Genomic DNA, 13863 nt, shown 5'->3' with positions numbered 1-13863 from the left:
ATTATTATTTTAGCATAATTATAGAACACAAGAAGCAATGTGTAAAATCACACGAAGAACAAATGAAAAAAGCATTTGCACACCAAAGGTGCACCTAGCAATTGATATGTACATGTATTACATGTATTTTATATATACATGTATTTTATATGTACATGTAATTACATGTATTTTATATATACATGTATTACATGTAGAAGTGAAGGCCGCGTCTGTGGCATATGTATGGAAGTTGTTCTCGCCAAACCGGTTCGCAGCGATAGAAGATTCGGAATACTTTGTGAGTGGGTGTGGCTTGAATTTTTAACCCTTTGACATTTGCTATAGCTAATTGTGATCATTGCTTTTGCTTGGCGTGCATCAGAAAATGGCGTAGCTCTGCTCATTCAACTAAAAGAATTATAAGGTCGGGGGTTTTTGCAATAACTATTAATTTACTTATCTTTCTCCTTTCTTTCCTCTCTCTCTTTCTCTAGGGCTTGTCCTCTTTGTAGAGCTATTTCTTATATTGTAATCCCGGTTAGTTCCTCTTGCAGATACATGTACATTGTATATGTACACCCTCCATATTTTGATTTACATGTATTGATAGAGTGAGGTCTGGCTATCGGAAAAGTCAGAAAAAGACGAACTACTGGAGTCTTACAAAGGAAACCTGAGGTCAGAAACAACAATGAAAATAAAAACAAGAATTAATAATAATAATGTTATAATAATAATAATAATGTTGTTGTTTCTTTAGTGCTAAGCCTTGTAAATATTTTGATGAGGGGAGAGGTACTTGTCCGTTTAGTGACAGCTGCTTGTATAGACATGGTATGGTACATACAATTATCTCTTAGATTATCATTTCATTTCTTTTACTCCTCTCTCTCTCTCTCTCTCAGCTTTTCCAGATGGAACTTTATCAAAGGCTACTCCAAGACTAACTTACAATAGTGATGGACTCACTAAACCAGTTGGAACAACAACGTAACTAATAATAATAATAATAATAATAATAATAATAATAATAATAATATTACCTATTCACACTACACGTACATCTACATGTACATCATATATTTTAAAACAAAAGCCTAGCCTATTTTTAATTTTACACATGCCCTATACTTTATATAGATCGTGAATACTTATAATAAACCCAAATTTAATTCCCCCTCCAAAATTACCAGCTATATATGTGTGTGTGTGTGTGTGTGTGTGTGTGTGTGGTATATGATTAATAGACTTCTTATTATTCATGTTACTATTACCCTCAACACAACAGCAAGAGAACATGTACATGTAAATATTTCCTTAATACTTGTACATTCTAATTGAAGCAGGCTTTATTTTTATACTGTATATTGTATTTACTGTATATACTGTATTTATGTATATTGTATTTATACTGTATATTCTTTATTTTCTCCTTTCTCCTCTTCCTTTAGTCTCTGGGACTTTTTAGAAGAGAGAGAGGAGAGGGTATGGACTGCACCAGAACCAAGTGAAGGATACTGGGATGATGATGATAACCATGAAGAAGGATCACTGTGTGGTGGAGGAGCTACAAACTAGCTAGGACTATTAATGCTATCTCCATTTTATACTTCTCTCCTTCATTCTCCAGCAACCCCAGTTCTCTTTCTTGTCCCGTTTTATTCTAAACTAAACTTTTACCTCCCTTATCCAATTTAGCACTAATTTTTTTGTATCAAATAATCAATTATTATTATTATTATTAATCTTCATTATTATTATTATTAACCTATCCTTCAGAGTCAAATGTTTATTGTAATTATGCTTACATTGACATCGTGTTAAGCTGAACATTTATAAATCAAGAACACCCTATAGTTAGCTATAGTTGATTATATTTTTTGTTTGTGGCCTTAAATTTTCACAGCTGTGGCTACTTTAATAACATTGATCTTGTGATCAAGAATACCATAGTAGCCACAAAAGTATTTTGCCTAGTATATTTTTAACTCAAGTTTAAAATGTCATGAAAACAACATACACACGATCTTTTAAGTCTCGTGATTCTCAATATTAAGAAATCATTAATAATAATTATTATTACTAGGTAATAATAATAAACAAAATGGTACAAATGTCATTATTATTAACAATAATGATGATGATTATCATTAGGTGCCATGTCTCCCAAAAAATAAACAAAAATATTAAACAAGTATTATCGAACAATAATAATAATAATAATCCTATTGTTGTACATGTACCTCCTTCTCTTTACGAAGCTCTCATTCCAGGTAACCAATAGCAACCATCATACCCACGCCCACACACATTGCAAGTAACTCCTTCAATGACTGCCACAGAGATGAGCTGTTTTCAAGCAATTCAGGAATAACAGAGACAGTGGCGATGTATATAAATCCACCAGCCGTAAATGGAAGAATCCAAGAGCTAGACATGGAAGAAGAAGCTCCACCTTCAGCAAGGAGACCAAAGAATGTTCCGGTAAGAGCACCCACTGCTGTCACCAGCTGTAACATCATTGCCTTTCGTTTGGTGTGACCGGATTGGACGAGGATCGCAAAATCTCCGATTTCGTGTGGGACCTCGTGAAGGAGGATTGTAAGGGTTGTGACCACACCCACACCACGCCCTGCTAGGTAGGAGGCACCAATTGCAAGTCCATCAGTGAAGTTGTGAGTGAAATCAGCAGCGAGGTTAAGATAACCGGAGACTTTGATTTCGGGAGAATGTTGAGAGACTATGAGAGAGAGAGAGAGAGGAAGTGAGAGGGAGAGAGAGAGGGGGAGGGAGAGAAGGAGTAGTAATTACTTGTTTATGAAAAGCATGAAAGGACAACTATTGTGTGTGTTTGAACTGATTTAAAATAGCCATAACATCTGCTACGGTGCTACCACAACAATGCTCCATTATGCACTTCATATACATACAGTACATGTACAGACACTATATCAGCACTATTGTGTGTTTACAAACAATCTCTACTACTATACTACATGTAGATCCCCAAGTTGAATTTGGGACAAAAAAACTGGAATAATGGGTGATAAGGATTCGTCCTTACAATGTACATGTACATGCGTATGTACATGTAATTTGAATATTACAAATAAAAACTTGCTCTCTTTCAAGGCAAGACTGAATAAGACAATCGATCATAGATCAAATGGACCAACAGATCAATGGCTTGTGTTGGGAATACATGTAGTTACAGCTAAGGATAGGCTAATCATGACAACCACTAGCTGTTTTAAATTCCTTTATTTACCTTTTCTCTTCTTTTCCTCTTTCTCTTTCTTTGCCATTATCCCTCCTCCTCCTCTTTGTCTCAGTCCTTCCTTGTTCCCCTCGTCAGAAAGTGGACCATTTTTAGTCTCTATGACTTGACTCCGCCCGGCCCCTTCCCTATAACGTCTCTCCTCAACTTCGCTATTAAAATGGACGTGTTTGTGTCCGCCTCCTTTAATCGTCCTCACAAACTTCTCCACAATCAGGAAAGCAATGATACCAGCCAGTACCCACAAACCAACCATCATGTCCTGCGTATGGTCATGCCCCCCATGGTGATGGTCGCCATGATGATGATGGTCATGGTGGTGATGGTCTCCATGGTGATGATCTCCGTGGTGATGGTCGTCATGGTGATGTTCTTCATGGTGATGGTCTCCGTGGTGATGTGACCCGACGGCGTGAGGTATGAGGTGGAGAAAAGCGTCGCCTAGAAGACCTCCTGAGGCAAAACTAAGGAGGACTTTGAGGAAGTCAGAGTGTTCAGAGGCACTGTTGATAGGAATGAAGAAGAGTATGAAGAACGGGGCTGCACTGACCAGGAGGGTGGAGGAGAGGGCATAGGTCCAGAGCTCAGTTTGACTGGAAAATGGAGAAGAGAGGAAGGAGAGAGAGGGAGGGAGGGAGAGGGAGAAGGCAGTCCCTGCTAGAAATAGGAGAGGAACAGTGCTAGTTAGTTAGTTAGTCTCGCGTACTACGCGTAGTCTGGCTACGCGAGACTACTAGTTAGTGGGAAAAGAAGATTCTATAAAGTATATCTAATTAGAAGATTCTATCTAATTAGAAGATCTACGGAGATTATCCGGATAGCTCCGATAGGCGATGCACCGATGCTTGGGTGGGGCTGGTTTGCAGAAAGTAGGCCTAAGTAAATAGTTGGTCTGCCATCCATTTGCTGCCATCATTTTATAAAGACAATGAATGTAAGTCATGTCACATAATGTGAATGTGTTCTTTTCTTCTATGATACTTTACTACTGTGCTATTACAATCTTTCAGTTCGTAAGTCACACGTCAATGTCAATGTGTAATTTTATTCTTTTCTTCTATGACACCATTGTGATACTTTACTAAACTTTGTTTATTCACAATCTTTCAGAAAGTAAGTCATGTCACATGTGAATGTGTAATTTCTTCTTTTCTTCTATGATACCATTGTGATACTTTACTAAACTGTGTTATTCACTATCTTTCAGAGAGTAAGTCACGTCACATGTGAATGTGTAATTTTATTCTTTTCTTCTATGACACCATTGTGATACTTTACTAAACTTTGTTTATTCACAATCTTTCAGAAAGTAAGTCATGTCACATGTGAATGTGTAATTTTATTCTTTTCTTCTATGATACCATTGTGATACTTTACTAAACTGTGTTATTCACAATCTTTCAGAAAGTAAGTCATGTCACATGTGAATTTGTAATTTTATTCTTTTCTTCTATGATACCATTGTGATACTTTACTAAACTGTGTTATTCACAATCTTTCAGTTCGTAAGCCATGTCACATGTGAATGTGTAATTTTATTTTTTTCTTCTATGATACCATTGTGATACTTTACTAAACTGTGTTATTCACAATCTTTCAGCTCGTAAGCCATGTCACATGTGAATGTGTAATTTTATTCTTTCTTCTATGATACTGTTGTGATACTGTACTAAACTGTGTTATTCAAAATCTTTCAGGACGTAAGTCATGTCACATGTGAATGTGTAATTTTATTTATTATATACTTTTATGATACCATTGTGATACTTTACTAAACTGTGTTATTCACAATCTTTCAGCCCGTAAGTCATGTCACATGTGAATGTGTAATTTTATTCTTTTCTTCTATGATACCATTGTGATACTTTACTAAACTGTGTTATTCACAATGTTTCAGCCCGTAAGTCATGTCACATGTGAATGTGTAATTTTATTCTTTTCTTCTATGATACCATTGTGATACTTTACTAAACTGTGTTATTCACAATCTTTTAGCCAGTAAGTCACGTCACATGTGAATGTGTAATTTTATTCTTTTTTTCTATGATACCATTGTGATACTTTACTAAACTGTGTTTTTCACAATATTTTAGACAGTAAGTCACGGCACATGTGAATGTGTAATTTTATTATTTTCTTTTATGATACCGTTGTGATACTTTACTAAACTGTGTTATTCACAATCTTCCAGCTCGTAAGTCACATCACATGTGAATGTGTAATTTTATTATTTTCTTCTATGATACCATTGTGATACTTTACTAAACTGTGTTATTCACAATCTTTCAGCCAGTAAGTCACGTCACATGTGAATGTGTAATTTTATTATTTTCTTTTATGATACCATTGTGATACTTTACTAAACTGTGTTATTCACAATCTTTCAGTCAGTAAGTCACGTCACATGTGAATGTGTAATTTGAATTTTTTCTTTTATGATACCGTTGTGATACTTTACTAAACTGTGTTATTCGCAATCTTCCAGCTCGTAAGTCACATCACATGTGAATGTGTAATTTTATTCTTTTCTTCTATGATACCATTGTGATACTTTACTAAACTGTGTTATTCACTATCTTTCAGAGAGTAAGTCACGTCACATGTGAATGTGTAATTTTATTCTTTTCTTCTATGACACCATTGTGATACTTTAGTAAACTTTGTTTATTCACAATCTTTCAGAAAGTAAGTCATGTCACATGTGAATGTGTAATTTTATTCTTTTCTTCTATGATACCATTGTGATACTTTACTAAACTGTGTTATTCACAATCTTTCAGTCAGTAAGTCATGGCACATGTGAATGTGTAATTTGAATTTTTTCTTTTATGATACCGTTGTGGTACTTTACTAAACTGTGCTATTCACAATCTTCCAGCTCGTAAGTCACGTCACATGTGAATGTGTAATTTTATTCTTTTCTTCTATGATACCATTGTGATACTTTACTAAACTGTGTTATTCACAATCTTTCAGTCAGTAAGTCATGGCACATGTGAATGTGTAATTTGAATTTTTTCTTTTATGATACCGTTGTGGTACTTTACTAAACTGTGTTATTCACAATCTTCCAGCTCGTAAGTCACATCACATGTGAATGTGTAATTTTATTTATTATATACTTTTATGATACCATTGTGATACTTTACTAAACTGTGTTATTCACAATCTTTCAGCATGTAAGTGACATCACATGTGAATGTGTAATTTTATTCCTTTCTTCTATGATACCATTGTGATACTTTACTAAACTGTGTTATTCACAATCTTTTAGCTAGTAAGTCATATGTCACATGAAAATGTGTAATTTTATTCTTTTATGATACCATTGTGATACTTTACTAAACTGTGTTATTTACAATTTTTCAGTCAGTAAGTCACATACCATGTGGATATGTAATTTTATTCTTTTCCTCCATGATACCATGTTGATGCGTTCAGATAGTAAGTTATTTTTATCTAAGAAGTCCTGACATTATAATTTTGTAGGATACAAGTATGTACATGTATGCTGACTTCAGACAACCTTCCTACTAAGATACTATTATATTTATTAATTTATGCATGTACATGTATCAATAGGTGCCTATGAGAGAGCTCTCAAAGAACAAGGAAGTGCTGATGTAGCGTATGCTCGTCTTATGTTACTGGGATCAGCTGGTACTGGCAAGACGTCTCTTAAGCGTTCATTAATGGAAGAACCTTTCAATCCTCATACTACAAGCACCATTGTATCTGATGTATCCTCCGTACGACCATTTGGACACGAGTGGCAAACAATGAGAGAAAAAAAATGGAGAGAAACCACACAAAAAGATGAAATTGAAGAACTTGCACATTTGTTTGAATCCTGTCTTTCTAGCTCATCTTCACACCATCCATCTGTATTGAGTACAGAATATTCTCATGATGAATCAATTGCTACTAGTTCCATAGCTTCTGATTTGAATGTGGAGAGTCATATCCAATCAATACTCGAAAGAGTTGATGGCATTTATTGGACAACAGAATCACTTGTTCAAGTAAGTCAATTACTTTAATAGCATTTGTTATGACATAATAACTAGCCATTTCTTCATATATGGGATTGTGGTGGTCAGCCAGTGTTCCTTGAGATTCTCCCAGCCTTCCTCACTCCTCGTACAATGTTTCTCCTCCTGTTTGATGCTTCAGTGGATTTCAAGGAAAGATGGCAGTCACGTCAGAATACTCCTGATGGTAAAGTGCTGTTTGGTGAGGTAGTGAATGAAAGCACAAGTAATCTAATGGCCAAATGGATGTCTACAATACACAGTCACCTCATGAAGCACAGCAAAGATGATACTTCTCCTAGTCTTTATTGTATTGGCACTCATGGTGACAAGCTGAGGAGAAAAAGGAAGAAAGAAGTAAAGAAGCAGATACAGTCTTTGTATGAGAAAAGAGAATTCTCAGATCTTATCAAAGATGTTCTTATCATTGATAATACAACCTCAGGCAAAGGAGAAGAAGAAGACCCAAGCATTACAAAATTACGCAGAGCTATTGATAGTTTTATCTATAAATTAGTCGTCCAAACCCCTGTCAATTGGGTTCTTTTTCGTAAGGTTGTGCAAGTGCTTAAGCAGAATTTCATTAGTGTATCTGATGCCGTTGCCATTGGAGTGGCATGTCATATACCAGCAAATGATGTTCCTGAAGTATTGAAATTCTACCATGAGCTAGGAGCTGTGCTTTATTATCCTCAAATAGAAGGTCTGAGGAATAAAGTCATTCTCAGTCCAAAATGGTTTGTTGGTGTCATTGGGAAGGTATTCCCACTAGAGAAAAGTTTGAGTGGAACAAAAAGATGGTCTTTGTTACGAACTAAAGGCATTCTTGTTCAACCACTCTATCAAGAGGTATGGCAGTCAAGTGGTATTGATCCAGAAGAAATAATTGAACTTTTAGTTAATTTTCGTCTTGCAGCTCAAGTTCAAACTGAACATTATAATAGCAGATTCAAGCAGTATTTTCTTCCAGCAGTGCTACCAGGATACACAGGTGACCCTAATGACGTACGACCTGGTTATAAGCTAAGAGCCTCACCTGTACACATTACATTCTCCACTGGATATGTACCTCCTGGCTTCTTCACTCGTTTAGCAACTGCTGTTGCTACAAATGACAATGTTAAGCTCAATTTTGATAATGTTTATACAGCAGCACCTAATGCTGGTTTCTTTGATCGATTAGCTATTACCATGAAGTTACACTTAAAAGTTGAGAGAAAAAGTATCTATCGTAATCGTGTTTGCTTCTCTTATGGTCGTCCTTCTGATGATTTTGTTCTCACTGATATTAATGATGCTATTCAAGTTGATGTGTTGAGATATGTCTCGGAGAGTACTCATCCTGTTCCTTTGAAATTAGTTTGTCAAGAAATATTGAAGTTATTAGATGAATGTTGCCAAAAGGTAGAAGACACTCTTTACCATGGTCATCATGCTGATCATTCATCAAGGAGAATACAATACGTGTGTCAATGCAAACGTTCCAAGGAAGTCCATTACATTCAAGACATTGATGCTGAGGAGCAGACATGTTTTGATCCTGTTTACTGCAAAATGAAAAGAATTCCTCGATCATTAACTAAAAACGAGTCACTGTGGTTCAAGAAAGAAAGAGAAGATTTGTCAAAAGATAAACAAATCCAATGTCTCCAAGAGGTATACAAAATACATTTAACAACATTATTTTACCTCTATGATTTAGATTTCACCTTCGGAAGAGATTAATGTTGTTGATGATGATGATGATAGTAAGTTGCATGCACATGTACATGTAGATCTAGTTGCTGCTATTGTGGCACTATTACATAAAACTGTATGAAGGGCATATTTTTACTTTATTTACTGTACATGTAGAGCCAACACTTCAAAAGGTCAAATCAACTACAAATTACTCACCCACACAGATCAGTGAGTCCAATGATGATCAAAAAAAAGGTATAACCACTCACTGTTACTAGTTTCATATTATTTATTTATTTATTTATTTATAGCTATATTGACTATCAGGAATCTGATAGAAATATTACGAGTGTTAAAAGATGGTCACTTTCAAACTAAAAAATGGATTGATCTTGGTCTCTACTTGGGTCTGTTTCATAATGATTTGAAGACAATAGAGACTAACTATCCACGAGATGCTGAGCAATGTCTCAGAGAATGTTTAGCAAAATGGCTTACAGATGATATTGAAGCAACATGGGATAAACTAGCTATTGCTGCTGGTGAAGTAGGAGAGACATCAGTTGCTGAATATATAAGTGAGATTATAATTTATGTAATAATTATAATACAATTTTTAGAATCAAGAAAGGAGCTTATTTGAAACGATTGCATTAAGATTGGAATCAATCTATTTAATTTTTTTATATTGTGAAAACTTAGCTGGTTGATATTCTATAACAATTCTCAAATGTGTGTGTATTTTTAGTACTGTCATAATTCAAATTATTTTTAATTAATAATAATTATTATATCAAATGATTGAACACTAGCTATGTCTATGGTTGTTAAGTTATTATTACAATTATTCTTGTTTTAAGAGAAGTGATTGTATTCATCATGTGTTTGTAGTCTACGGATTTTGGATTTTTCCGCAGATAGCCTACTGATACGAAAGTATCCGGATCTAAAATCCTATAATGACTCAGCACGTCAGCTGAGCATAGCAGCGCCGAGAATCAATCAGCACGAGTCAGCAAACAATGGCATCATCTGGGTCTTGTAATGCGTCCTTTGGTAGTGCTGCTAGAGCCTTTTCTGGTTTGGATCAAGAAGATTTAATTAAATACATGGAATCTGTTTGGGAAGGCTGTTACAGTGACTTCCCAGACTTGATGGAAGAAAATTGCTGGAATGTAGAAGTAGTGTTCAAAGCTGAATTTGGTTCACATTATTCACTGCTATTTACCATTCCTCATTGTAATCAAGGGTTTTTGGTTCACCTCATAAAAAACGACACAAAAGAGGTAAAATTTGTAATTGAGATTGTTAATTTGAGAGATGAGAAGTGGCAAGGTTTTATCAAGAGACCATTGGGTGCAACAAGACCAATTACTGCCCGTGATATAATCACTAAAGCACATGATCGAATGGTTAAAATGGGAAGCTATCATGCAGTACTGAACAATTGTCAAGATTTTTGTCAAAAGTGTGCTAAAGATTTGGGGGTTGATACTGTGTTCACTGATTTTCAGCGGGCTGGTGTTGCCGCTGCTGGTACTGGTATAGCTGCTGCAGCAGTTGCTGCTGGAGTGGCTGCCGTAATTGGATTCATCATAAGAATTCGATAGATTGAACTCATGTCTTGAGACAAAATTCCTTCATTTGACATTTTTCAACTTAGATAGACTAAATACTTGTTTTGCTGCATTTTAAAATAAATGAATATTTTAGACATAACAGTTTCATGCAATAATGAGCCTACAATGTAGTTTCTATGCAGCCATTTATGATGCAGCCATCTATGATGCAGCCCAGCAACAGACATGACAGGTGGATAACTGTAAGATCATACGAGATAATTAATCTATAGATCTAATCTATTAAATGGGTGGGTCCATATATGCATAAACAGTGGGAGTGGCTGCTTAGCAATCATTGGAGATGAAAGAGCTTGCTTTCTTTTTACTTCTTTTTATTTCAACTGGCCCCGTTACTGCTGCATATCCTTGGCCAGACAATGTCACTCAATACAAAGGATACATTGATGTAAGACAAAGCAAATTGTAGACTGGTGCAGTGTCATAGATGTCTGTATTTCTCCTTTTAGCTGCAAAGCAAAGGAGGTGTAGGTGTTCACTTGTTCTATTGGTTCTTTGAGAGCAGGAGCGCCCCCTCCACTGACCCACTGGTAATATGGCTGACAGGTGGGCCTGGCTGCTCTAGTGAGCTTGGGCTATTCCTTGAAAATGGACCTTTCATTATTAATGGGACCAGCACACCAACCTACAATCCTTATGGTACGCACATCAGTACATCATTACAGTTTGTTTGCAAAGTCTATTAGATATAGCTGTATTTAAGTATTTTGCAGCTCAAATCATGCTCAATTGTATGTGTATTTATTATTATTAATTAGGTCATTTTAATCTTATTCATGATGTATGTCATAATAATGAATTGCAATGGTGGCATATGCAACTGCATGCTGGGATTGATAGAAAATTAGGTCCTATATTAATTTAATTGTATTTCTTAGGTTGGAATAGCTTTGCTAATATTATCTACATTGATCAACCTGGAGGGACTGGTTTCTCATACGTTGATAAACCAGTAAGTAAACTTGTTTTAACGAGCTATAATGAACATGAATGTTGCCTTCATACTGATAGAGTGAGTATGTACATGATGAGACGCAGCTAGCTATTGATCTGTGGAACATGATGCTAGCATTTTATGAGAAATATCCAAAATACTCTAAATTGGATCTTTATATTTTTGGAGAGAGCTATGGTAAGTAAAATAGCTTTGTCTATTTCTTTACTTTCTTCTTTTTCCTTCTATTTTATAGCTGGTCATTATGTGCCTGCTTTTGCTAGAGCAATTTTAGCAAGCAACTCGATCTATTCTGAAAACTTAAAGGGAATTGGTGAGTACTGCATTATTTGTATGGCACTAAATTTTATTGCATTTTCACACAGCAATTGGTAATGGATGGACTGATCCTCTTGTTCAATACACTCAATTTGCACCAGTAAGCTTCTAATAATAGAAACAAAATATTGTTATTATTATTATTATTATTGTATCAATACATTGTAATAGTTTGCTCTTCATGCTGGTATCATTGATCAAGCCACTGCAGATGCTGCTAATAAAATGTACCCTGCCTGCAGAGGTATGAAAAATAATAATTTATATTAGCTTGTTTATAATTTTGGTATTGATGATAGATTTGATTATAGCTAAAAAGTATGAGGAAGCCTATGACAAGTGTGAGAAAATGTCTGATTTTATACTAAATGAAGCACAGAAGAAGCTAGGAAGAAGCATCAATCCTTATGATATCAAACTAGACTGTCCTGTTCCTGGATGCTTTGACATTTCTAATGTAAGATGAATTCCTTCCCTCTTTTTCATGTACCATTTAATTTACATTCTCTCCTTCTATTATGTGTTGTTTTGTTGCCCTTCCTTTTTTCTGTATGATCAGTTAACTTCTTTTCTTAATCGTTCCGATGTACATGAAGATCTTGGTGTTGGTACACACCAATGGCAAATGTGTAGTGAACTGGTTGAAAAGAATGTAAGCAAAATAATATTAATGTTCATGAAATTGATTTTATTGTAATTATCACTGCTTTTCCTTAGCTCATTAATGATGAAGTTTTGAGCTTCAAGTCTGCCCTTTCAATGGTTTTACAAGAAAAGAAAAGAGGTAAATACATAAGCGTGCTGATTGATACAGTAACTGACTATTGTATGCTTTATGTAGTGTTGATATATAGTGGGAAATGGGACTACGTCTGCAATTACTTTGGAGGAAGAGCATGGACTAAACTAGTGGAATGGGAAGGACAGGTAAAAGAAGGATAAATATACATTTTTGATATTTTTTCATAATAGAACCAGTTCAATTCAGCAAGCTATAAAGCATGGATGGTAGATGGGGCAATTGTAAGTAATAACTAAATCTTATGTAGTTACATTCATGATTGTGTATGCATTGCTATGTAGGCTGGTGAAGTGAAGGCTTATAGTGATTTGACTTTGTTGGAGGTTAACAATGCTGGACATCAAGTACCAATGTTTGTACCTAAACAGGTCAGCCTATCTTTATATAGCATCCGCTGATATGACTTAACTGACTCTCTCTTCTATTTCTCTTTCTTGTTGCTTGTATTAAATAGGCCCTTGATATACTAGACAGGTTTATCAAGAACAAGCCTTTTGCTGCTTATTAACTTATTGAAGTGATAATAATAATTCATATTTGCCAATGTACATAAAATTAATGCTTAGCTATTTGCTCAACTGCTTTTATTAAAATTGTTATTTAAGTTGTAAAAATTCTCTGAGAGAAATAAGCAGCTTTTCTTTGCTGTACTCTGTCTCCCAGTGACATCATTAGATTCATAAACTCCAAGAGATCAAAGGAATAGTTTGTGAATTTAGCATGAGGCGTACCCATTTGAGGATGGAGACCCTGTATAGGAAATAAAGAGAATACTAAAGGTATATCATTATTACTTATTTCTGTATAAAGTACATGCAATATATATTATCTTAATTATGAAATTATTCCTTAGGATTTTCTCATTATGACATATAAAGATAAAAAAAAGTAGAAGTTTGAGTTGATTCTTAGCAGATCACATTTTTGACACTCTCAATTTTTACTGCACATATTTTGACAGACACCTACAGATATGCTCTTACTTCTCTCTCTTTCCAAACTTTAGTGCTGTCCTGCCAAGTTAAGTATTCTACACCTCTGAGAGATAGAGAGAAGAGTAATGAATGACTTTTATTGTCTTACCTCAATCTTGCTAGATCTTTATAACATCTCTCATCTTCAGTATTATAGCTATAAAAGAGAGAGAGATGTACATGTACAATAAGTTATTATTATTA

At 35.0% G+C, this 13863-nt stretch overlaps 4 protein-coding genes across 4 annotated transcripts; 3 read left to right on the top strand and 1 right to left on the bottom strand.

Annotated features, from left to right (window-relative positions):
* The first annotated feature begins 6 nt into the window (after positions 1–6).
* LOC105313085 (probable E3 ubiquitin-protein ligase makorin-1) lies at positions 7–1812 on the top strand. The gene is made up of 8 exons (XM_011406231.2): positions 7–88; positions 198–280; positions 328–406; positions 477–519; positions 593–660; positions 743–816; positions 888–972; positions 1434–1812. The coding sequence occupies exons 1-8, from the start codon at positions 63–65 to the stop codon at positions 1558–1560; spliced, it is 585 nt and encodes a 194-aa protein (XP_011404533.1). The 5' UTR covers positions 7–62; the 3' UTR covers positions 1561–1812.
* Positions 1813–2239: 427 nt separating this feature from the next.
* Positions 2240–3947, bottom strand: LOC100633853 (protein catecholamines up-like; the record flags this gene model as incomplete). Its single annotated transcript, XM_019997723.1, has 2 exons — positions 2240–2722; positions 3251–3947. Coding segments are annotated over 2 exons (1173 nt in total), but the record flags the coding sequence as incomplete, so codon positions are not given.
* Positions 3948–6639: 2692 nt separating this feature from the next.
* Positions 6640–9745, top strand: LOC109582796 (probable serine/threonine-protein kinase qkgA). The gene is made up of 7 exons (XM_019997756.1): positions 6640–6703; positions 6749–7281; positions 7327–8946; positions 8993–9038; positions 9145–9225; positions 9282–9548; positions 9591–9745. The coding sequence occupies exons 2-7, from the start codon at positions 6820–6822 to the stop codon at positions 9611–9613; spliced, it is 2499 nt and encodes an 832-aa protein (XP_019853315.1). The 5' UTR covers positions 6640–6703; positions 6749–6819; the 3' UTR covers positions 9614–9745.
* A 1117-nt stretch (positions 9746–10862) lies between these two features.
* On the top strand, positions 10863–13333 carry LOC100633725 (serine carboxypeptidase-like 49). Its single transcript, XM_003387267.3, has 14 exons — positions 10863–10998; positions 11060–11249; positions 11489–11562; positions 11622–11742; positions 11801–11878; positions 11931–11983; positions 12055–12127; positions 12183–12340; positions 12443–12535; positions 12601–12667; positions 12725–12810; positions 12856–12906; positions 12967–13053; positions 13140–13333. The coding sequence occupies exons 1-14, from the start codon at positions 10894–10896 to the stop codon at positions 13191–13193; spliced, it is 1290 nt and encodes a 429-aa protein (XP_003387315.1). The 5' UTR covers positions 10863–10893; the 3' UTR covers positions 13194–13333.
* Positions 13334–13863: the final 530 nt, after the last annotated feature.

This window comes from Amphimedon queenslandica, unplaced genomic scaffold (assembly GCF_000090795.2).
Source record: "Amphimedon queenslandica unplaced genomic scaffold, v1.1 AMPQUscaffold_13355, whole genome shotgun sequence".
NCBI lineage: Eukaryota > Metazoa > Porifera > Demospongiae > Haplosclerida > Niphatidae > Amphimedon > Amphimedon queenslandica.
The sequence above is the reverse complement of the archived record's forward strand: the minus strand, read 5'-3'. Positions and strand labels throughout refer to the sequence as shown.